This window comes from Onychostoma macrolepis, chromosome 02, assembly GCF_012432095.1.
Source record: "Onychostoma macrolepis isolate SWU-2019 chromosome 02, ASM1243209v1, whole genome shotgun sequence".
Lineage (NCBI taxonomy): Eukaryota > Metazoa > Chordata > Actinopteri > Cypriniformes > Cyprinidae > Onychostoma > Onychostoma macrolepis.
In genome coordinates this window covers 31192411-31219357 of record NC_081156.1, presented here as the reverse complement: position 1 = coordinate 31219357, position 26947 = coordinate 31192411, and the positions used below count along the sequence as shown (strand labels likewise).

The 26947-nt window shown below is 36.4% G+C and overlaps 1 protein-coding gene across 5 annotated transcripts; it reads right to left on the bottom strand.

Annotated features, from left to right (window-relative positions):
- Window positions 1-88: 88 nt before the first annotated feature.
- On the bottom strand, window positions 89-26947 carry sema4e (semaphorin 4e). Of its 5 annotated transcripts, none has more exons than XM_058749200.1 (16): window positions 14744-15942; window positions 13085-13342; window positions 10531-10829; window positions 9875-10020; window positions 9692-9754; window positions 9031-9129; window positions 8840-8939; window positions 8252-8362; window positions 7282-7433; window positions 7003-7175; window positions 6728-6884; window positions 6414-6636; window positions 5874-5989; window positions 5056-5213; window positions 4291-4343; window positions 89-4209 (listed from the first exon to the last, which is right to left on the bottom strand). In XM_058749200.1, exons 3-16 carry the CDS (start codon window positions 10640-10642, stop codon window positions 3587-3589), a joined length of 2286 nt encoding a protein of 761 aa, XP_058605183.1. In that variant the 5' UTR covers window positions 10643-10829; window positions 13085-13342; window positions 14744-15942; the 3' UTR covers window positions 89-3586. The 5 variants fall into 5 exon arrangements, 4 of the variants coding, with proteins under 4 accessions (XP_058605183.1, XP_058605191.1, XP_058605174.1 ...); XM_058749208.1 differs by having other exon boundaries at window positions 13085-13339; XM_058749191.1 differs by lacking the exon at window positions 14744-15942 and adding an exon at window positions 14385-14407.

Genomic DNA, 26947 nt, shown 5'->3' with positions numbered 1-26947 from the left:
TTTTGAGATGATACATTAAAGATTTACTCGTTTTTAATTGTTTAACGTCGTCATTTGTCCTCATTTAAAAAGATAAAACGTTTACACCTTGACATTTAATTTGTTCATTGGAAAAAGCCATTTACAAAGAGACATTTTACAGCATTTTAGGTACATAGATGGTATTAAAGTTAAAATTAAGTTTATGCAGTGCATTCATATAAAAACATGTAACGTAAGCTGCATTACACTTTGAGGCTGAGATGCAGTCATTTGACACTTGTCTTGGCATCCTGAAGATACAGGAAGTTCATTCTTGTCCATGTGGAATTGCCTTTAAAGGCAACATACTTGGATTGAAGCAACAACCACGGCAGGTTTTAACAAGACGGCATGTCTCATGTTTTGCCCCTAAAACAGGAACACAACCATTGCAAATGTCCAGAGAAAGACTCTAAATTGTCTCTGTGCTCCGTTTTTCTTTTTAAATCAGTCCACCAGGAAACAAAATCATGTTTACAGGAGGCCAGGTTCATAAAATAACTTTTGAGCATGACCTAATCACTTTTTTGTGTGGCAAAAGTTTGTTTTGTAGCAAGTAAACTACATATTTACAAGCAAAACTGTATTTTCAGGCCATTCACCCCAAGCACTAACTATAACTAAAGTTGTAATAATCGTTCTAATTCTAAGAGAAAAGTAAGTCACACCACAGCTATAAGGATAACATCAGAGAGGAATGATATTGTTGGAATCTCAATATCACCAATGAGAATCAACCTGAACTTAACTTAAACACAATATTATCGCCTACTGCTGTGGACACCAATTATTGTTAGTTATCGTTCTTGGTGTGAATGTGACTTTAGGCCTATTAATATGGTGTCATGTATTTCACATGAACCACATACAAACTAAATGAAATGTGGTTAGTAACATGGTAACATTGATACATGATCAGACAGCCATTTCCTGTCTAAGTGGGCGGTTTTATAAGTCTATATTGGGCCTTTCCTACCCACGCTTGCGGTCTTTGCATTGAACCAGTTCCCTACTTGATGACTGGCCATGTCACATCTGATGACTACGATCTCATTTCCTGGATTTGGCCTAAGTGAGCTTTTCATAACCAGATAGTACACGACATAGCACTGTAAAACTGCAATTTACACATTTTAATTGTCAATACTTTATTTAAAATAAACTTCTAAATGTGTAGTAGGTCCTATGTAACAGATGACACGATTTAGTAATTGTGATGCTGCTAATTAAGTGATAAAAGGCAGTGATAAATAACCAAAAAATATGTATCACTTTGTGTTTTACCACCAAATTATATGCATGTCTAATTATTTGAACTTTTCAACCTCAAAATATAGGGCACATGAGTTCCTGAACATGATGAATGATGGGATACACCTCAAACATTGCTCCAAAGAGCTATTACAGATTTGTTAGGGATATACTGTGCTTTACTGGCACTGAGCTTTGGCATTTTTCAGACTTGGGACAGTCTTGCCAACCTGTCATGTGCATCTGCTCTCAAGTAGTCAGGACGGCAAGTGTGGGTATTGGGACAGGCAATATGACGACACTAGTAAGCAGGGCCGTCACTAGTGGCCAGAGGGGGTCTGGCTGAATCTAGTCTAAAAAGACGCTCAGGACAGTTGACGGGCCACTGCTGCGCATCCTCACGAAAGCTTATTATTTGCACATGTTTTTAAGCCTTGCCAATTTAAGCATTCAAAAGAGTTTAAAGCATTCAAACACAAGACGCGGAAAAACTCAACTGAGTAGGCTACGGTGCGCACGCAGAGAGCGGACAGCAACACCGAACCAAGCTCTCCTTCGCGTCCTCCTGCTCCTGAACAAACAAATACAAATCGCGGTTTAAACATGCAAACTGAAAAGGATGTGAAAGAGCCCAATTCAGCACCCGCGCACAGGGCACACGCAGAGAGACGCGTCTCAAAGCGCTTGAACACCAAATTTGCCTCTTCTTGCTCTTGTACCGACATGACAAATACATACAAAATTATGTAAAAATACCCATATTGGAGAGTGTCCTCGAAAAAACTGTTGGTTATGTCTTAAGTGAAAGTAAACAGTGGAGAAAGAAATCGGATGTGTATCATTATAATGGATGCATTGTCTCTTCAAGTGTCCTTAATGTTAATCCAAGAAAATGAAAGAAAGAAAATCACTCACTGCTCTTGACTGAATTACTTTGTAGTTTTAACAAGAATTAATCCACAGTCAAACCAAAAATTATTCAGACACATAATACTTTTTGGAATTTTTTTTTTACTAGTGGGTACAGGACACTGTAGTTCATTTATTTAAGTGAGTATAGCCAAATAAAGTAAACTGTGACATATTATACCCCAAAATTATTCACACAGTGGACTACCAGTAAAACTGATAAAAAAAAAAAAATTGGGACCAAAAATTATTTAGACACTTTGACCTGACCATGTTTTGCTTAAGTGTTTTTTCTTTCACCACAGACTGAACAAAATTAAGCATTGCTTGGTAATTGGTCAACAAAGTATTGATAATTGTGTAAATATTGTCATACTAACAGTTGTCTGAATTTTTGGTTGATTGTAATCGGTTACATACCTTTCTATCAAAGTTATCTGACATTATCAAGATGAATTTGTTCTGACACAGTTTAACTGAGTTCTTGTCATATTTTATTACCATTTTCTAAACTATAGCAAATAAACTCTGATAATGTGAGAAATGTTGAAGGTGTCTGAATACATTTTTGTTTGACTGTATATTTAATTTTTTACAGTGAAGACTATGCAGTGCTATTTCACATTTGATTATTCAGTTTCTGTACCTGGACACCTACAAACTTGAAAAAAAAAACAAAAAAAAAACAACTGTGTAAATAGAACAAATAAATAAATAGCACGAACATACAAATTAAACAATTTCAAACGGGGCCCATTGGTACAACTCGCACTGGGGGCCCGCAAACCCCAGCTACAGCCCTGCTAGTAAGTCATGGCTTATAAATAAAACAGCCAATCGCCAATTGGTAAAGTTGTTACATTAGAATGAAGATGCTCTGGTTCACACAGAAACACTCAGGGTCCTAAAACTCGCTCGTAGCACATGTTTTAATGTAACGCTATTTTAAGAAATGAAACAGCATTTATGAGGCAGTTCATGTTAGAATGTTGAAATATTGCCAAGCAGTTTTTAAGATTCACTACTTCCCAATTCAAGTAGATAGGAGTTGGTTTTGCATGACTGAAATAGCTGCCTGGTGGCGTTGCAAATACGACCACCAAGTGATTTGACTGTCCTTGAAAAGTACTCTGGTGATTCTTGGCCAAAGTAAGCTGCAATGTAGACAGACCTTTTGCAAAAAAGTCTGAATCAGTGTTTTTTTTTGTCCATTGGACATGTTGGAGTATGATGGTTGAACGATGCCATTTAGAAGTGAAGGTAAGGATTCATCAAGAACAAAAAGTAGGTCAAAACAAAGGGTTTAGTCAAGAGTTAACAGCTGCAAAAGAGGAGCCAGCCTCAGTGGGCTTGGTCTGCATGTAAATGACGATTAGCTGCATTAGCAAGTCTGTGCATAAAAATCTCAAATCTCAGATTCATCGTCTATATATTTCAATGTGATCTGACCTGAGGAACCAACAGTGGTTGAGAGTCTGTCCGTTTCTCTAGAGCTGGAGTACCTCTGGTTGTTCACATGGTTGTTGTTGCTGTTCAAGTTAACCGTTGATGATGCTATTTTATGTTCTGGAGGCTGGTTCTCATACAGACTTTGTTCACCCCTGTTCTCCGTGTCCTTTACCCTCCTGTGGCAAAACGGCAAAGGAAAATGCCCTTTGTACAGGTTCCAAATTGCTAGCATAGAAAGAATTAGTGACAACAACACCACCATGGCCACAAGTGTGTTTTCTTTTTCCTTAACGTCGTGTAGTAATGCTGTAGTCCCGGATGCTGACCACATTTTTAGATCATATGCCACGTGCTGGGTTTTGTAATTCCGCTCTACAGAGCTGCAGGTGTAGCGGCCGCTGGTGTCTGCGGAGGCGTTGAAGATCATCAGGCTGTCGGAGAGGACCTGGAAGGTGTTTGATGCTTTGATGGGTTGTCTGTTCAGCTGCCACTGAACCTGTGCCAGGTTGGAATAAGGCTGGCACCACAGCTTCACGGTATTGCCGTGGGAAAACGAGATGCTGACTGACTTACTGTCATCTGAAACACAAGTTCTAGATGTTACTTTAGTGTTCCTAACAGAACATACAGTTTGAAGACTCTGGGATATAATACAAGTACCTATTTGTGGACATTGGCTGGCATCACCATAACTCAAACTCTGAATCACAGTGCTGTGGAAGAAATAATAATACAATATTTATAATGGTGTGTGCAAACAATCATCACAAAAGTTTGAATTATAAACACATTTTTGAATTTTTTTGCATATTTTCCCATAAAATGTCCATTAATGTAACGCGTACAGTCATTTTACTTTTGACAATAAGATGAATTATAAAGAACTAGCATGCATATTACTAGCATATTGGCTGTTTATTAGTATTCATAAAACAAATATTAATGCTTTATTTTGCATGACCATATTTTAGATCCCTTAATCCTACCCCATACCTAAACGTAACAACTACCTTACTAATTATTAATAAGCAGCAAATTAAGAGTTTACCGAGGCAATAGTTGTAGTTTATGGTTAGTTAATAGTAAGAAGTGGTCCCCAAACTAAAGTGTGACTGGTAACTCTCACTAATTTATGCTGTAAAGCTTGAGACAATACAGACAATAAAGCAATAGAGACATTAAAACAAATACTACCATTATGTATTCATACTTTACTACTTAAGCAATAACAGAATTTTATTGTATTACAGTAAAACAATGCTATTTTTTGCATGAGAAATGTGTTTAACTGTCATTAAAATAATGTGGCAATGCTGATAATTTTAATGGCCCCAAAACAGGCTTCATTTTCTTCAAGCAAAATATAATTTCTCCTGAATTTGAGGTTTTATATTTATTTGTAAATGGGTTTATTTGACTTTTTACCTGTTTCTGTGTGTGCTGTTTATGGTAGAGCATTGGTCAGCATTGAGGTCCCAGCCACAGTACGGATCCCTGGCCAGAACACAGTCCAGACACGTGTGGTACCGCCCACATTCATTGATGGACAGCTGAACCACGCCCACATCCGAACCCACGTACAGCTGTTGTTGGGATGACATCACAACTTAACATAACATCTCTATAGACAATAATAGAAATTACAATAATTTTGACTCTTGATTCAATTGAACATAAAACATTCCTATAAAACTGCACAGTGGAGATACACTACTATTAAAAGATAGGGTTAGGTTAGGGTTCAGCTTTTTCAAAGAAATTAATACTTTGATTAAGCAAAGATTCATTAAATTGAATATTTTAACTTTCTATTTATCAAACAACCACCAAAAAAAAAAAAAAAAAATGTAATAGCATTTCCATGAAAATATTAAGCAGCATACCTGTTTTTAACATTAATAAGAAATGTTTCTTGTGCAGCAAATCAGCATATTAGACTGATTTTTGAAGGATCGTGTGACACTGAAGACTGGAGTAACGATGCTGAAAATTCAGCTTTGATTTGATCACAGGAATAAAATACATTTTAAAATATATTCAAACAGAAAACAGTTCATTGAATGGTAATGTATACAGAAAATTAATGTTAGCTGCTATTTAAGCTTTGACCTAGAAAGCCATAACTTTGTTGTACCAGTTAAGTTACGGGAATAAAATTAGCTTTGCTGAAAAGAAACAGACACACACAGCTCATGATGTTGCTAAGTGAGCAATAAACATCAATAAATGCATCTGCTTATTACTTTGGTGTTGGAAAGTCGCAGTATCTTCACTGGCTCTGAGGGCCCAAATAGCTGAATCTCTTCCATAATGACCATCTCGCCATCATAATTCACAGATTTCAGCACTGAACCGCTCTCTGATACATAACAGAACACAACACAATGCAGAAGACAACAATTTCAGTTAAACACACTTACACAGCTAAAATATTATATTATATTATATACAAGCCTATGGGCAAGACTTCCGGTCCATTAGCCGCTATAAGGAAATAACGAGAAGAATAACAACGTGCAGTAAATGGTAAAACTGTTTGCATTACAAACCAGTGTGTTCATAATTAAGATAATACATTAAAATAATATGGTAAGACACACCAATTTTCAATATCAAGCAGCAAAATGAACTGTTTTGTACAGCTAAAAATAGCTGGACGCGGATGAGACCGGAAGCTAGACCCATAGAATTTACAAATGGCCACGCCCATTTTTACAGGAAGAAAAGGTTGGAAACTTTTGGAGGGTTTACTGATTATAAACACTACAGATTTGCATCTTTACTTGTGCCAATGAACATGACTTGATGAGTGGTCCCATCCACGGCTGTCGCTGTGGCCACCACAATTCTAGTGAAAGCAGCGCCTCTCTTCACCAGCAGGGGTTTCTCTCCACTGGTCTTGACAGCCTGGTCCATCAGGGGCTTGTCTTTAATAAACTGCAAGGTTTTATCTGGCAGCTCCAGAGATTTGGTGAAACCCATTTCTCTGGCATGATTATCAATGCACTATAATTGAAAACAAAGTGAAGGTTAGTGAACTCTGGGAATCAGCGTTATTGAATGAGTGCTGAACAGTGTTACTGAACAAAAGACTCACTGCTCCGGGTCGGGGATCGGGGACATCACCTGAGTACATCACCCACTTCACGAACGACGTCTCGACGGTAACAGGAGCCTTAAACTTGCCCTTTGAGAACACGGCCTTGACGTCTTCGATTTTGTATGCACATACCGCGGAGTACTGAGTGGAGTCTCTGTTGATCAGAAACAATGTTTCATAATTAATGAACTGTCCAACATCGACACTATTATTGAACTGAATTGAATCAACAATGAACTGTCTTAGAAGAAACAAAAAGATCTCAATCTTACAATTGTGGGGAAAAGACAGCGTAAAACACGCAGGTGGTCCAGTCACCAGGGCACAAGTGGAAAACATCCTGGACCAGAAGAGGCAGGTTGTTGTTTGGAACGGGACAGTCGAGCCTTGCTTTTAGAAAAGAAGTCCACTTCCTCTGCAGCGTCCTCTGCCCACCCAAGTCTCCCTGAGAGAAATTACATTTTGGATAGATGTAATATGTGGTATAGACAGGAAATGCTGTAACGTTTCTCAATACAGCTCATTTGACATAAGACACTAACGGAGTTTACCTTGCACACTCGAGCTACTCGAGAGACGTCCATCTTGGTGTAGGAGTCATATTCCACTGCTGTCTCACTGAAGAACAGATAGATCTTGTCATCGTCCCCCTCTGGGTTCAATTCTCCCTCCCGTATGTGGGCCATGTGGACAAAATTTGGTTCTTAAATGACAAACAAAAACACGTTTCAGTTACTATCACCTTCCTGTCATTGTTAAGGTGTTTTCACCCACAGCCACTGCTGTTTTTTGTGTTTTCACTCCCTTTTCTGTAAATGACTGTCATGAGTATCTGCTGATGACAGCCATTTACAGAGAAGGGAGTGAAAACACAAAAAACAGCAGTGGTTATGGGTGAAAACGCCTAAACCACCCTGTCTGGCACCAACAATTACTCCATAGTGAAAGTATGTTACATTATACACTTGTTTTAATGACAACCGAACCGCTGTTATACATTTGCTTCCCATCACATGATTAGTTGGTTAGATAGCGTTAACAAGCATTAAATACCCTTGATTAAGATTGATTAGTTAGTTAAGGTTAATCCCTGCTAGTAGATGGCATAAAAACACCATTATGTGGGAGTTTTACGTTTGACTGGTCAATGAAAAGTAGAATTCAAAATCTATTTCTTTGCATACAGCATATGATGGCAACCTGTTAAAAAAAACATTCATGTGTTGAATGCAACCACTAAGAAAACTGCAATTGAAATGAATGGAAATGCTACAAACAGTATATTGGTATTCCTCGGCTTACCTAAAAAAACAGTCATTAAGTGAACAAAAATAAATAAATACATTAAAAATATAACTTTAAATAACTTTCTTCAGTCATGTACTACAAAAGCCACACTGGAAAAAATAAGCTGACATTTGACGAAAGTAGTGGTACAATGAGTTTGCTAATACGTTCTGGCTGTTTTTAACCATACTGTGGTTGGAGGTTTGGTTAGGCATCACGATTCTTGTATCTCACCATTGAGCCAGGTGCTTGAAAACTCTGTCCGTATGTATTCCTCTGAGCTGCGTATCATAACCGGCTCTGAACCCCGAAAATTCATTGAAGTGGCAGAGTACAATACTCCATCTGCAAGAGAGAAAAAAAAAAACAAGAGAGAGATGATGTTGAAAACTACTGGTACTAAAGTAAAGGCCATTGCACACTGAGTCCGAAATTTTCGCATGCTTTTTTCCGGGGGTTTTTTCGTATTCGTCATCCTTTCCTATTAAAATGCATTCTACGGATGCAAAAACGCAGAAAATCGAACCTGATCCAAATTTTTTTTATGACGGACGAAAGTTTCGGAGGCAGTGTGTAAACGTGATTGACACAACGTGAGGTCGTATTTATTTTTTCACATGCAAAAGTGTGCAATGGCCTCAACACTCCATTATATGTTATGGTTATACTTTTGAAACAGGGTGATTCAATATGACTGTCAATTCGTTTACAATTATGCATTTTTGGCAGATACTTTTATCCAACACTGCAAAGTACACAAGTACTTTTATCGTATTATACTCAGCATCATAAATAAAGAGGCAGCCATCATCTGGTACATACCAACCATCTCTGATGTGTATCGCTGAGAAGGATCAAATGGACATTTCCCCTTCCCATCTTCTTGTTTGCCCTCTAAAGTCAGACTACCATCTGCATAGGACTAAGAGAATGACATGCAACAAATACAACACATAAAGCACTATATACTGGACATTTTATGTTTGTGGTCACTAATACTTAATGAGACTCACCATATAGTCACAGGTTGGGATGAATGCTTTGGTTCCACAAACATACATTCTGTCATCGTTTCTTTTATGAAGAATTCTGATATAATTTTTGCAGTCATTCTAAAGAAAAAGCAAACAATGCATCCAAGGGAACTAATAAGTGATGTGAAGTGGAAAAAATATGACCTCAGTTCTGACCAAGCAGAACCAAACACTTTCATTTCCGATGGTATGTTCGACTTTTACTCAGAATTTGATTTTTATCTATTGATATCTGCTGTAATTATCAATATGAAGATATGCGGTCTTGCATGTTGCTTTGGTTAGACAGTCTTAAAACATCCTTAAACATCTAGTTGCCTAGATATTTGAATAAAATATTAAATTCATGCATATTTTCTATTTATGTAAAAAATGAAGATTGTCCCATGAAAAGAGAGCCTTTCTTGTTATGAAAAGATCATTGTAAGTACATTTTGCTAAGATTTTCAACATTTCATGTCTTAAAGCTTTAATAAACTGCATTCTGCCCACTCATGATAAATGAATACACTTATCAAAGTGTGCATAACTGCTAATAAAGCAAGACAAATGTCTATAATAAAAAAACATTAAACACTGGTGCCAGGAACCCATTGTTTAAAAACATATATTAATGAGCACAAAAGATGTGAAAACTCACTGTAGCATCTTTTCCCTTATTGGAGCAGTCTATTTGCTCCTTATTTGTGACTGGCCAATTCACCTGTGGAGAATCAATGCAATTTACCATCATTCCTATACATGAACAAAATCAGTCTGCAGAATAATATTTAATGGCTTAGCAAACAAATAAGTTTTTGTAAATATATAGTTAAGACCTCACCATGGCCTTTTTGACTGCAATGTCATCAAGGTCGAGGGCAAAAATGGCCTCCCTGGCACCCAGGATGAGCATGTTGAGATCTTCCCTCACAAGCATAGTGGTGTAATTCAAAACACCCTCCTCATGAAACAAACGTCCCCCATAACCTAGCAACAAATGAAGGCCACAGTCAAGGGCAGGAGTAGCTAACGTTTGCCAAAAATGGAAAAGTCACACACAGAACAGCTAAACATTGTTCGAAGAAAGAACTGTGGTCCATATCTTCTCTAAGCAAAACATAAAATAAATGAATATACAAAAATAAACTAATAAAAAATGAATAATTGCATAAATAAATGTAATGTTATTACCATGAATATTGGCACACAATGTAAAAAACACTTACTTTGGACACTAGCATGATAGTAATACCATAATAGTCTTTAAAGCACCTTTATATATGAATATGTAAATCAAACACCAAGCACCATGGCATACAGTGGCTTTAACACTAATTGTTTGCAGATTCCACCTTTTGATTTGATATTTTGTATCTAATGCACATAATTCAAACATTTTTAGGTTCCCAAATATTTTCCACTTTAGACCACTTTACATCAAAGTACATTGGTATTTTGTAATGACGTCCAAACATAATTATCATAAATTCAACTTACTACTAATTGGCACTGTTTTGCGAGGTATGGTACTCGGCGTCGATCCCAATCCGCCGGTCAGTGTTGCTGAACTCCAGATGCAAAACACACAGAGCACAGCCAGCAGAAACATCGTTCAGCACTCCAGTAAAAAAAATCAGTCAGTGATTTTGGTCTAAAGACGGTGCGAGTGCTAGATTCCTGTGTCTTCTGTCAGTCAGATTTTCCTCATCCTTGCTTCAGTCCGGAACGCTTCCATACTGAGATATATGACTTTAGCTGCAAAGAACGCTCTTCAGCAAAGAACCCTGTGAGCCCATCTGAAAGAGAGAGAGAGAGAGAGAGAGAGAGTGAACAGGCTGGCAGCAGTATTTCTGTCACTGCTATAGTGATGCTAATGTGGAGGATGAAAGCTTTTACTCTAGGACCTTGACAGAGACACACGGTTCTGCTTTTTCAAGCCACAGAACGACACAAATACAGAATAGCTCGCGAACAAAAAAAAAACCCCTACCACATCCTGAGATATCTTACAAACATCGAGAACTATTTTCACAAGTGGCACGCACAATCAGATGTAGAATCTGAAAAGTTTTTAAAAAGTAATCTCTCCTTCCCATCCTGATAAAAACTCCCAGGAAATATTCATTGTACGAAAGCTGGTGTTACCTAACAGGCATGATGAAGAAACAGGAAGAACAAACGTAACATAATTTTGTAACCTGTGTTTGCAAGGTGGTTGCTTACTAACCAAAAATCTGGATACATTAAGTCTACTTCCATCCATTTGATTGTCCTCCATACAGTTTAATACATGCAATGTGCAATAATGTAATGAGAGAAAAAATGTTAATGCATGACAATTTTTGGTTTTCAACCAGTCAAACAAACCATTTCCTGTCGTATTGAAACCAGTGATACTTTGTCAGTAAAGAGCTGCTAATTTTAACAGAATGACTGCATTGCAACCAACGTATGAATGCACCGTCAATGCATGGTCTTTGGAAGCCTCCAACATCTGGAAACACAAGTGCTCATTGGTGCATTTATTATCTGTTTGCAGTGGCATATGTTTACTACATTGCTGCCAAAGAGCATGATTATGGCATGCCAAGAGAGATGCGCTGTAGCATGAGCGTAGATCTGATCAGATACCACTCATATTTCACCAGTCACACACTTGTATGCACATGCTTACTTTTAAACCATTTGGGGACCTTCTACCCTACTAGCTGCTAATATAGGCCAATTATAATTACCAAAACCTGACACACTGCTAGCCCTAAATTACACATTTTGGGATTTAAAAAAAAATATATATATTTTTATACAGAATGAATCAAACATTATTTAATCCCTTAAATGATTCATGCTGTTTAAGGACACCCATATAAGGAAGTACTTTTCAGAAATTGTGCAAGTTAACTCGATCTACACACACTTTTAAACTGATAAAGATTTTTATCTACATTATATACTTATACAATGTGTTTTATATATTTGACAAGTGACTAGAATTCTGAATAGCTTACTAGAAATACCATGAATAATAAGAGTAATAATGCTAGTATTCTAGTAGTAGCTCCGGTTCCATCGTGTTTTTTGTTAAATGCCCAATATGTTTTATTCCAAGCAATAAAATAAATCAGTAATACCCCTTTGTGATTTTATTTTAAGTTTTTATGTGTCTTGAAAAGTTGGGACACTAAATGTAATTATGTTGAACAAGTAAACTCATCTACTCACTAGTCCACTTTTACAGACTCTTTTTTGTTTATAAATGTGCTTTTGCAAACTATTTTAGCTCAAACGTCACAACTTTAGCTTTTTACTTATTGGTGACTTTTTTACTTAAATTGTGCTCATCTGTGGAGATTAACTTGATAAAACAAAATGTTTAAGAATCTTATTATTTTGGTTGTCACAGAACTTATTTTCTGCAATAAACTTGGCAAAACCCACCATGTTATAACAGTACAAATATAGCATTTTTGGACAATACATGATGGTAATATTTAAATACTGTACAGTGTTGTTATTGATAACTAAAACTATAAAATAAAAATTACATAGATTAAAAACTATGAAAATTTAAATAAAACTAAAATTACAAAAATTAAAACTAAACAGAGCTAAATAGAAGTATATATATATATATATATATATATATATATATAAATACTGGCAAAAGTACATTATTACTTAAACTTCGATTCAAACTACATTTGAAAGAATAATCAATATCAAAATAAATAATGCTATAACAGTATATACATAATTCTAGAATAACGCTGGTGTTTAAGCACCTTAAGCATGAGCATCATTATCAGACATGTTAAGGACATCACAAATGATACCAAAATCTCATTTTCAATAAGTGATGTATAAGTCAACAAGTAAAATGCATTAAAAGAAAAGTACCGCGTGTGATCAGTGAACGCCCCTGTAAACCTCACACAAGTGAAAACCGATCAGCTGTTTCCTCAGAATGCTTTTCAGTACTGGTCTCAGTTCCTTGGAAAATAAGTTTTAAATGCAGCAATGGCTGAAAAATGTGGGTCAAGCAGCAACTCACCATGCAACCAAATTCTGTTAGTCTCTCAGTTCTCCTGTGCTCGCATGAGTGGTTCCTCTTCAAACAAACACACACACACACACACCGTTCCAGCCCTCCAGTGCAAAACAAATCAAAAGTGGTCTAAGTCTCAAAGGCAGCAGAGTGTGTTGAGAGTCGTGGCTCTGCAGTGAATGGAGCTCATGGTGTCTTCTGTTTTGTGTAAGAGAGCATTAAACTGCTTGGATCCTGCAGTGTGAAGTCAAAGACATTCTTCTACTGGAGAGAAAAGAGAGAAAAAAGCATGCTTTTAGAAGCTCCTCAATCTCAAACAAGTCACTACAAGTGTCAGCAAGAGAGTGTGTGTTGTAGAAAGAGGAGGAGTGTAGGTGAGGCTGTATTGTGTTTTCTGATCTGATTTTTAAGAAAGCCAAGTTTGCAGCTGTAGTAAACAAAAGAGAAAGCTGACATTGATTTTCTCTGTTACAACAGTTTCAAAACAAATTTTGCATTCACATTGAAGAAAAACAAAACAAAAAGACTTAGACCCTCAGCGTCTTTGCGAGGGTCATTGACTCATTGCAGCTTCTGCTTCTGGCCAAACTTGTTTTTATGTTCATTGTGACATTAATTATTACAATTTGTTTTGTTTTGGCAAATTCAGATTATCTGGACAAACTGGATGAACTTGTTCTGTAGCTACTGGCAGTTTTTCACAGATGAATCAACATCATGGATCGAGGTCGAATGAATCATTGCTAAAGTTTGTTTTTATTTTGCAAATCGAATCTGTTGATAGTGAACAATATGAATTGATTTTTTTGCAATCATTTAGCAATGAACGGCCTGAAACAACAACTATTGGCAATTTCAACCGCATTTCTTCTTTTAAGGTTGGTCAACTGCCCGCTGGGTAGACTATAGGCATTTTACAAGTTAAATATAGGCCTAGCCTTTGTATTATGGAGCATTTGTCATTCAGTTAACAATAACAAATGAAATGTTGAGGTAAAAGTTGAAAGGTTAACGTTACTGACGCCCCCAGGTGGTCAATATAAACCCGATTCGCCTCTCTTGAAGGGCTTTATTTAGCGATAAACCCCTTGTGATATATATATATATATATATATATATATAGGCAAATAACCGGATATTTACCTAATAAATAATTAAATAAAGGTATTTTGTTTTACTTGTATATTAGCTAAGCCTTCTCTAAAGCAGTCCATTATAGAAATGTTTGTTCTTTTGCAAATATGTTCTTCTTACTTTAACTACTACACTCTCCTGAAATTCTAGTCATCAAAAGGTTTATATTCACCACAAAATGTATTCTGCTGAAGATCTCCGGGTTTATTACTGCTAGCTACGTTTTCAGTCGCAAGATGGCGGCAATGAGCTGTTAGCATGAAAACAGGGCCGTGGACAAACACTCGGTTCACAACATGTAAAACTAGAACAGCGGGTGAATTCTACAAAACCTTCCCTTTAATTCCCATAAATATCACAGTTATAAATAACAAGAAACGATTTTAACATCACATGAAAACATATCTACAAAGTCACAGTAGCACCATGCATGTTCATAAAACTGATAATGACAGTTGGTCGATCAGGAACACAAATGCAACCGTCTCACAACTTACAACTTAAACGCTTACAAATCCGAGAAAAACTCACCTCTAGAAGGCTGAATAGTCCTTTATGTTCAAATACCATTTTTATGAGAGCAAAACTTGCTTCATATACATTTCTCCTGCAAATGTGTCCAAAAGCATCATACAAATTTTAAAACATAACAGAGCTACTGAGGAAGCAGGGTCAGAAATTAACTTTTGCCACACCTCTCAGTTTATGGCCACAAACAATTCCTAATGGCCATGAACCGTTTTATATTCACAGAGGGAAAAATTATTTGATCCAATCAGGACAGTTGTCTGAAAAAAGAAGAAACCCCCCCCAGCTGAAACCAGCCTAAGATAGTTGGCTCATTTTAGCCGGTTTCGAGGGGGTTTAACCTTCTCTTTAGCTGGTCAGGTTGGGAGACCAGCGTGACCAGTTTAGCCAGGATGGGAGCAGCTACGACCAGCCAACCTTGCTGGTTTTAGAACCTTTTTATAGCAGGCTTGGCATCTTTCAGCAGTGAGAGTCAGTCTTACAATTCAATTTAAATCATGTATTAATTTCACATTCCTAATAGCTTTATTCGCAATCCTGTAGATCAAACAGCAGAGCATTGTACTAGCAATGCCAAGGTCATGGGTTCGATTCTCAGGGAACACACTGACCGATTAAAAAACAATCAAAGTCACTTTGGATAAAAGTGTCTGCAAAATGTATTTGCTTTTTATTAACCCAATTTATATGCACATTTGGCACATGGCGAGCGTTAATTTTGGACCCTACCAGATTCACATTCATCTGAGCATTTAGATCACTTCTCTCCAGTTCACAGTTAGTGTTCGATTAAAACCAGTAATACAAGTCCTTCATTTTAAGACAAGTTTGATGTGCTTCTTTCTTAAATGTGTGGAAATGTCCTCTCGACTCATGGTTTGACAGTAGAAACCTGAGTGTTAAGGTCTAATTAATAGAATAGAGAGAGTAACAGGTATAGAGAATCTTGGCTCAGATTTTTCCCGTTTAAATTTCAATAATCTCAACAGAAACGGCATCATTCTGTGACGGCATTATTATGAGGCAGGATAAGCTGGTGGACCTCGGCTCTGGTGTTATTAATAAAGCCAAATAAAGTGGCATTGTTTAAGTCACACTGAGGGAAGAATGTCGATTACAAGGAGTCCTTGTCTGTTGAACAGGACATCAGTCTTTATTGGAAGGCACTGGAAGAATGAGACGACGAAGGGTGGGTAGAAACGAGGAGGAAATCACTCTTGACTGGTCCGTCTCTTCTCCAGCTTCTGTTTGAGCTCGTCTGTGAGGCCTGATGGGAAGAAAACGTCCTAGTCATATAGTCATATTTAAATATACAGTCATATTTTCACCCTCATGTTCTGATAATATTGATTTTACTTTCAGTATGTCTGGGGTCTGAGAGACACCATTGCACATGGGAAAAAATATAAACTACAATTGAAAAGTTTGCGTTATGTAAGATTTAATTAATGCTTTTCAAAAGAAGTGTCTTCTGCTTACCAACGCTGCATTTATTTGATTAAAAAAAAAAATTGTAAAAACAGTAATATTATGAAATATTATTACATTTTAAAATAAAACTTTTCTATTTGAATGTTTTAAAATGTAATTTATTTCTGTGATGCAAAGCTGGATTTTTCAGCATCATTACAGCCTTCAGTGTCACATGATCCTTTAGAAATCCTTCTAATATGTTGATTTGCTGCTCAAGAAATATTACTTGTTATTATCAAATTTTGAAAACAGTTGTAATGCTCAGCATTTTTATGGAAACTGTGTTTAAACTTTTCATAATTCTTTGATGAACAGTTCAAAAGAATTTTATTTATTTGAAATAGAAATCTTTTGTAATATTATGAAATGTCTTTACTGCCAATTTAATGTATCCTTACTGAATAAAAGTAATTTCTTAAATATTATTCCCAAATCAATGGTGGTGTACAATTAAATATTTTAATTTAATATGTAAAAACATTTTTTTTTTAATGTATAAATAATAATTGTTATAATTATATTATTAAATACTGATTTTCCCTGATTTCTAATATTATTGATATTGTTTTTTGGTACTATATCAACTGTTTAAATCAATTTAAAAATAAAAATCAGATCTCCCCAAAAATGCTAGCAAGTTGAAATTTTAAAAACAGTTTTGGAGCTGGAGCCCTGGGATCTTACTCTGAGAGAGCGGTGAGGGAGACAGAACCAGCCTTCTCATGGAGTTGGACGGAGAGCCAGACGGGGAAAAGGATCTTGGTGAAGAACTGGGAGATCTCGTCTGTGACCGCAGCGACCATCTGTCTGTACCTACTGAACACACGCATACAAACTCAGTCAGTCAGTCTAGAGAATCTGGGGTGAACATAGCCTGTACTGTATATTGATCTGGATAAAAGCATTCACTAGTTCACATTGACAGTGTGCAGCCCTAAATCTGATGTTCACACATAACCAGCATTTTCTCAGTGTTATGCAATTCCTACAAGCCACAAATTGCTCAAACACACAGATTGAGACTTGTTTCATACTTTTGCAACAAGGGTCACTACAGCATCCAAGTGCAACTGTTCCTGCATGTTGTTTGGCAGGAGCATTGAAACTGGCATAACAGACTATTCATTATAAAAGTCAAATTTGTGCAAAAAAAGCATAAAAACCTGTAGGGTTTGAACCTTCGATCTTTTAGTCAGTAGCTGTTTTCTAGTACTATTTTAACCACTAGACTACACTATCATATGAAGCTGCAGCAATGCTGATATATTTCCTGCCATTTAACTCTCAATATATGAACAAATGGCAGCAGATGTAGTCGTGTTGAGCTGTGAAGCATGAGATGTGTGGTACCTTGTTTAGGTGGCAGTGATGGCGCTCGAGAAAGAGGTCCAGTGGGAGCACAGTGCAGGGTTCGCTCTCCATTCTCATCATTGGACGACACAAACGCTACAGGAAAAGGAAATTTAGATGCCGAATTCAGAATGTGTTCATTTATAGTCAAACTTAATGTAGATGTACAGATTGTGAGCATATTTGTGTATGAACGTGTTTTTGACATACTGATGTTCTCCTCATAAGGCTCTTCTAATATAAAGGGCTGAAGAGTTCCAGCGGTCTTCTCCACCAGTGCGTTGATAACGTCATGCAGTGTGGGACAGGGGATCTGCAGGAAGGGACAAAATTAAAAGTAGGAGTGAGATTTCCCCAAGGTTGGTGTTTTCGCATAGATTCTCTTTATTTGGAAACATACTGGGTTTTCCACGTCGATGATGTAACCACCCTGCTGCTTCTGTGTCACTCTGTAATGCCTGAACACTGATCTGAAACAGAAAAAAAGAGAGATTGTTTATATATAAAGAAAAACCAACACAATGACTCTATTCTGATGTGTACTGACATCCAGTACTGTTACTGTCAACTGAAACTAAAACGATTAAAAATAGTTTTCCTCAGTTGAAATAAAGCTGAAATAAATTAGAAATAAAACTGAGAAATGTTGCCCTGGCAATTATCAGAAATAAAATGGGTTTAATTTGTACTTAAATGACTAAATACACCACAAAAGAAATTTTTTTTGTCTTGTTTCCAGCCAAAATATCTAAAAATTCTTAAATCAAGAAGGATTTTCTAGACAAGTAAAAATTTATTAATTATGTCGAAATTAAGTGAGTTTTTGCTTGAAACAAGCCAAATAATCTGCCAGTGGGGTAAGCAAAATAATCTTATTTCAAACAGAAAACAAAAATTGACATGTTTTTTCTGAAAACAAGACAAAATTCTTGATTTAAGAATTTTTTGATGTTTTGGCTGAAAACAAGACAAAAAAATCTAAGTAAGAAAAGCATTTTTTGCAGTGTATAAAATAAAAAAAGCAAAGCTAAATAAAATAAATAAATGACAAAGCACACAAAATTACTTAAATCTAAACGATTTAAAGATTCAAATAATAATGTCATAATACAAGCCGATTCAAAAATAATACTAAAGTACTGCACTGATCCAGTAAAGACATCAACATATAAATCCAGTTCACTTTTAAATCCTACTGATTGTCATAATTGACTTATCATAATGTATAAACCCAGGGAAAATTGGAATCCAGTGATTGTCATAATGGCTTTATGATAAAATCCAGTGAAATCCAATATGTCGTCACAACGGGCACTTATGATTTCATAATGAATTAATGAATTGCACAAAGCCCAGTGGAAGAAAATGAAAGATGCCAGATCAGTCAAACAAACAACAACAAAAAAACTATAATTATATTTCATGTAGTAGTGAAAAATTAAGATTATTATTTTCCACTAATATCTGAGCCTGCTTTGTATATTTTATGCTCTATTGGTGTCCTGTGCAGTACATTTCATGAGCGTTATTTTACACAGTGTGCAGAGTTGCCATCTTTTACAAGCGTCTAATTAGTCATGAGGTTCAATGAAACCAATGAGGTTCTATTTGGTTTAGGATGCCGTTTTAGAAGTCAGCTGTCTATGTAGATAGTAGACAGCAAGGCAGCTTACTAAGCTTTAAAACAGAGCTAAAGTGTATTGTTGGCAGTTAATGGAATGCTCTCAATCATACTAAGAGAGAGTTGTTTCAGTGTTTTTACCCGTTTAGGTCTTGTCGTGTTGTGACGGCGAGTGAAGTTCCATCCCGGCCTGGTCTGAGCAGCATGTTCCCGCAGTCTGGATGTCTTTCTAACAGCACCTCGGCTTCAGTACGAGACACAGGCCTGAAACACCTGCCAAATAACAGACAGAAGCACAACTACATAAACATTTGTGACCCTGGACCACAAAACCAGTCTTAAGTCGCTGGGGTATATTTGTAGCAATAGCCAAAAATAAATGGTATGGGTCAAAATTATCGATTTTTCTTTTATGCCAAAAATCATTAGGATATTAAGTAAAGATCATGTTCCATGAAGATATTTTGTAAATTTCTTACTGTAAATGTATCAAAACTTAATTTTTGATTAGTAATATGCATTGCTAAGAACTTCATTTGGACAACATTTAAAGGTGATTTTCTCAATATTTTGATTTTTTTGCACCCTCAGATTCCAGATTTTCAAATAGTTGTATCTCAGCCAAATATTGTCCGATCCTAACAAACCATACATCAATGGAAAGCTTATTTATTCAGCTTTCAGATGATGTATATATCTCAATTTCGAAAAATTGACACTTAAGACTGATTTTGTGGTCCAGGGTCACATTTGTCTCAAGCATCCACTAAGAACGAGGTTATACACACCAGTATATAGTAGATTTTGGTAACGCAAGTCTAAAAATGACTAGTATAATCTACAAATAGAGAACAAAATAAAATGACCTAATCCCAGCCGAACACTGTTTTTACTGAGTAATGAGAAGTAAAACCTTAGTAAGGAGTGTCATTTTAACAAAAACATGACAACAGTAGCAAATACAGTGTGTCAATAGATGAGAAGTTATAAATAAACACAATCAACCACAGCGCATATACCTCATAAAACATACACCTTAGATATCACATATATTTGAGTTTGGCTCCATTTTGTAGTTCTGCGAATTGACGTATGAAATTAGATTGATATGGAAGAGACCGTTTTATTGATTATTTTTATTGCTGTGTAGGACCCAGAGCAAATCCATGAAATTGTTCATGCGTTTTATCAGGTAGGCAGAAATCCTTTAGAAAAGTAAACGCCCTACTCGTATTAGATTACAAGTGATGCTTTAGCTATGTATAAACACTCAGACGCTCAAGAATGTCTCCCACAAACACACCCGCTCACATAAACAGATACTCACGCAGGTATTTCCCCCACCAGCGGGAGCGAGAGGGGGGACGAGGGGGCTCTGGAAGAGGAGCGTGCCTTTCGACGCATTTTTTCTTTCTCCACGACTTCCTTCAGCATGTGCAGCTGCCCGGGCAGGAGGGTGAGGGTGGTGGGCACAGCCAGCTGGAATCAGATGCAAAGCATGTGTCTTTCTGATTTGCTCGGTTAAATATACAGTCCACAGTGAGGCTTTATGCACGAGGACTCTGATCTCTTTATCTATAAAAACACGTGAGCAGAATCAGAAGCGTGTGGGAGGGGTTTTGGTGGTGTTGAACTACAGCCAGTGGATATGATGGTGATATATAGTTTTTATAACACCTGCTCATGTATTATGATGGACGGAAAATTTACTTTATTACATGTCTAAAGTCCAACAAAAACATTCATATGAACTGATTAAATTATAAACGAGATAATAAAAGTTCAAAATGTAATTTCTTGCGAAATCTGAAAAACATCCACAATACTATCAACAATATAAGATTTTTAAAAAAAGTCTACAATAGTCTAAAAAAATAAGCAGAAAATAAAACACAAGTAACCCTACTTCCTGTTTTCCCAAAAAGCTTTTGTTACATTTACTCTAATGCATTGGTCTCAAACTCAATTCCTGGAGGGCCACAGCTCTGCACAGTTTAGCTCCAACCCTAATCAAACACACCTGATCCAGCTAATCAAGGTCTTCATCATTGCTAGAAACTTGCAAGCAGGTGTGATTTGGAGCTGGTTGGATCAAAACTGTGCAGAGCTGTGGCCCTCCAGGAAGTCTAATCAAATATATAAGTAATCGAATTATTAAACACTTCATATCACAATGATAAAAACAGATTAAAAGAACAATATATCAAGACAGTCGACATTTGATTTATTTCGGCTGATAATGGTGTCTGATAAAGAGAAAAAATGTGTCTAGTGTCAAAGTCTACCAAAAGAAGTGTGAATAAATGGTGCAACCGGAGTGTCATTTGGATATATTTAAGTAAATATTATGTACACAACAATTTAAATTTGTGTATATCTAATTTAATGTCATACAATTTTCAGAACTGATGGATATACACTAAACCGTCTAACATCAGCAAGATTTTTTGAATGTTTCTGAAAGACCCTTATGCGCACCAAGACTGCATTTATTTGCAAAAATACATTAAAACCAATAATATTGCAAAATATTATTATAATTTCAAATCACCGTTTCTATTTAAATACATCAAAGCTGAATTTTCAGCATCATTGCTCCAGTCTTCAGTGTCACATGATCCTTCAGAAATCATTCTAATATGCAGAAGAAACATTTCTTATTATTATCAATTTATATATATTCTTTTTTTCCAAGATTCTTTAAGATATTTTGAAATTTCTTGTAAGATAAATGTCTTGACTGTCACTTTTGAAAAATTGAACGTGTTCTTGTGGAATAAAAGAATTTACTTTTACAAACAAAACAACCATACTGATGCCAAACGTTTGACCAGTTGTGTAAATCTAAGTAATATCAGCTACTTTGCTCTCTAGATAAACATATCAGCCACAAAACAAACCAGAACAGTTGACCAAATCTTTCCTAAACCGAAAGAAACAAAGGTATCTGCTGCACTGGTCGTAAAACGGAAACTCTGCAGTTCAAAGGTCTCAGATCTTATTAACAAACTCAGAACAACAATATCATTCAAGATGGTATAACGAATAAGCCTGACTGGAATTCATTGTTCTGCAGGAGAAGCTGTAAGTGTTTACTGACCTTGAGTTTCTAGGGTACAATTACAAAATGCTAGCACTAAGTAGCATTTACACAGTTTTTACTGTAAGGGCATAAACTCATCTGTGAGACTAAAGAATGTGTCAACTTCTGTTAAAAATATTTCCTCATTTGTTTGAACTTACATCTACGACAGAGTAGAGAAAACCTTTCCACAGCTCACGCGCTTCCAGATTTGGAGCCTGAGAAGAAAGAGAGAGACATTGACGTTAATCATATTCAATGCAATATTTCCTTACATTACATTAGAGACATATAGTATCTCACAGTCAGTTAGATCTCCATTGACATTTATTGATTCAACCAATGCTTTTATTCAGCAAGGACGCGTTAAATTGATCAAAAGTGAAGAACTTACAATATTACAAAAGATTTTTATTTCAAATAAATGCTGTTCTTTTGAATTTTCTATTCAGCAAAGAATCCTGAAAAAATGCATCACAAATTCCACAAAAATATTAAGCAGCATAACTGTTTTCAACATTGATAATAATAAGAAATATCAGATTGATTTCTGCAGGATCATGTGACACTGAAGACTGGAGTAATGTTGCTGAAAATTCAGCTTTGCATGACAGGAATAAATTACATTTTAAAATATATTTAAATAGAAAATGGTGATTTGAAATAATATTTCACAATATTACTGTATATTGTGGTTAAAAAAAATCTTACTGACCCTTTTGAATGGTAGTGTAAGCGCATTATTATTTGTGAATTCGTTTCTCTCAGAACAGTTATTTACGCATTTCTTTGAGGTATGGAAGGGCTGCTCATGAGGTTTGTAAGAGGAAGTATCGTAGTACAGTGTTTTTGTACCTCTTTGTGAAGGTAATCTCTATACAATCTCTCTAGCGGCCCTCTGATCGGCCCTAATTCTGAATGCAGAATAAGCCAAGGGTTTCCTGAGCAAAGCCTACAGCATATTCAACGGCTGATAGTGTACTGTTTATTCTTGACCTGACCATAATATGACCTGGAGCTGTCTGGAAATGTTACTACTGGCATCAGATGTGGTGAGTATAAACAGGAGTAAAATAGTGGCCTGTGAATGCGAAACTCTCTACGGTGTGTCGAAGGTAAATTCCATTTGAAGAAGTTTGTGAAGACCCGTATTTGCTCACACAGGAGTGAGTGAAGGTCGAGATGTGCAACTGGAGTGTGACCGACCAAGCATACAAACTGGAGCTTATCGTTTCAAGAAAGCTCTTGCCATTTAGTGTGCCATCCACATCAGACGGTCTATGAACGGTCTGCGGGTGTGAGGCTGAGATGATGCATACTGGCAGATATCTGATACTCACAGTGAGTTTGATTTCTCCATCCTTCATGCGGAGGTTCAGTCTGGCTGCCTCCAGATTCCTATCACGACTTGGGTCATCGATCAAAGACACAAACCCACTCAGATCCAGCTTCTCTACATACTAATCAGAAAACACACACATGCAGAGCAACATTTAAAGGAACAGTTTACCCCAAAACGCCTTTCCAATCCTGATTTTTCTGAAACACAAAAAAAGGTTTTGGGCAGAATTTCTAATGCCTATTATTTCATTTTTTAAAAATTTTCTTTAAGTCCTGTTAATAAATATTTACAAAAATATTTACAAAAATATTTATAAATAATAAAATTTGATTATTATTATTATTACGAATAATAATAATACATTTTTATTATTTAAATAAATTAAATATATATTTAATTAGAATTAATATATAAAAATGGACAAAACTTATTATATAAATATCAGAATTATATAAAAAGAATTAATACAATTATTATTATTACTAATACAGGTCCCAGTAAAATTACAGTCTTAATTTATTTGCTTTTATATGTTAAACTATAAGACCTTTTGCTTTGGAGGAAATTATCATAAATATAAATATTTCTCCATATCTAAAATATTTCCATAATTCACATGGTTAATACATTTTCTGGTAGGAAAAATTCAGAAATACATATAAATACGAGAAAAAACAACACATTTTTGTTATTGTTCCGTGGAAAGCAGTAGCTTGGAAATTCTCATTTTGTGTTTCCAGGAAGAATGATAATCCAGGTTTGGAACGGCATGAAGGTGAGTTTATTTTGAGGTAAACTATTCTTGTAATAATTCAAAAAACAACTCAGAATAGCCACAACTCTGAATAACACACCAGAATAAACACTTTATAAGAGATCACATTCCGTGAACATCTATGTAAATATTAAGGTCCCGCACAGTGCGACTTTCCAGCAAACTTTGCATGTTAATACTAATAGATAAACCTACCCGTCCACAGCTGAGGTTATAGAGGTTGAAACTGCTATCTCCATGGGTTCAGAATGAAAATCAATACTGAAACCACAATTAAGTAGAGTCTGATAAAACTCCTCTTTGCCATCTGCTCTCTCATGGCTGATTGCGCTTAATGAGACGATGAGGTTACGATGGACTTCAGACTTGAAGGGGATTTGCAGAAGAATGCCCTTCTAGATCTAGATGCTAATGCTCCACACACTGATAGAGGATTGTATGTGGCAAACATCTGTACAAGCCCTGAATACATCACTTACATTTGTGTCCTTAGGGTTGTTGAAGAAGTACAGCGTGTTTCCACATAAACAGGTCCATAAACGCCGAGCTACCTGCATCCAAAGAGAACAAAAGCCAAATTTCCATTTCTGGTCTTTAAGTAAATATAAGATGTGCATGTTATAACAATTTGCATTATAGTTGGCCATTATTGGGCTACATAAAGACATAAAAGAGACAATAAATCATCTCTTTCTGAAGTCAGGGTGGTTAAATGTGTGTTCAGGGCTCTAACACATAATTTTGACATGCTAATGCTCCGACTGACAGCGCAGCAAATGGTAGTCGTCTCTGCATAGATTACTGCTCTTCTGTCTGTAATTCTCTGCTCTGTCTGGCTCAATCCTGATCTCAGTGGCAGCTCATGGCTCCCCGGGGCACAGCTTACACACACACACACACACACACACACACACACGCACGCACGCACGCACGCCGACCCGGAGCACAGCTGTCCTAAATCTGAGACCCACCCCCCTACACACCCCCATCACACACGGTGCACCTGAACCCCTCTCAATATTCCCTCCTGAATATGCAATTTGGGATTAATTTGTGTAAGTGGTGCTTAGTCAACACCATTAGTTTTGAACTAAATATAATATTTGTCTGTACATTGCATTGTTTAATAGCTATTGCATATTCAGAGTTTTACATACTAAAGTGTATAATATATATAAAAATAGAAAATATAATGTAATATAATAGAACAATTAATTTGGCCACTTAAAGGGAAGATTACATTTCATTCATTACTCACAAAGATTAAGTAATACAAAACATTTGTCTGTACATTGTATTGATTTGTAAATATTATTGTATATTACAAGGTGTGTTTATACACTTATGTATAAATTTGATCCATTATGCATAAATATTAAGTATATATACAATTTTGTGACCCCAAAAAATAATATAGATATTACATAAGTCCAATAATATCTAGAAAGCATATTGTTTATGGATGATATAATGCTGAAATAAAGTCAATTAAATTATACACTTATTTTGCGTAGCATGAAGTCAGTTTACTGAAATGTGCATTATGCACTGTCGGTATGTAAATGATTTCTAAACTGCAGTATTTATTAACCAATAAGTTCAAAGTGTCTCAGTTACATAAACAGAATTTGCAAATGTGCACTTTGGTGAAAGCCATGCACTACTTATTAGGACTTTCAAAAACCTGCAATATTCAGTGTTAATCTATCATATTAAATGGCAATTGACACGATGACACTGTCTGCAGCAGATAACAGCAAACTCAGTTGTAAATGTAACATGACAGATGATATGCAGCAGGAGATGCATCTCACTCTCGCGTCTTTCAATGAATGCCTGATGATTAAAACACGTGATGGATCATATTAATCACACATTTCGGACTGCATGTGCTCTGCATTAAGGTGTGTCCACTACCAGAGCAGCTGGGAAGCAGCAGAGAATTTAAAGCACCAACAGACAAAAATAAGAGCTCAGCTCACATATGAGTTATGGCATTTAAAGAGCTGTCAGACAGCGGCAAAGCGCATGGCACAGAGAAACGCCGGCTCATTCATCCATTTCATCCATAAATGCACAATCAATATTTGAGTGGTCACTTGGCAAACGAAATAATATTCAGACAGCTGATCCATGCAAACCTCGCCCATATCCACACAATGCGCGCGTGCGGCATATGCCATGAGTATCAGACGCCGCTGCGCGTATTGATAGAATCAGATCAAGTGTTTGACATGTCATAATGTCCGCTTACCTTCTCTTTCGCTCCTCTTTTCTCCAGGTATCCCTCATAATAACAGGGCGGCAGCTGCGCTCTCGTGCTCCCGGTGCGAGGATTCGCGGGCGCTGCCGCCATGACTCGAGCAGCTCAGCCCGCTACTGACACATACACACACACACTCACACTCACACAGCAGCGGGACAAAGAGCCGCTGGATGATGCTACGGACCGGGAAGCGACACGCCTTCTTTGGGTGAGAGATGGATGGCACTGGATATGCGTGATTAATCTCGTCACTGACATGCATTCAGCTGCACAGCACGAGACTCAATATGGCATCTGT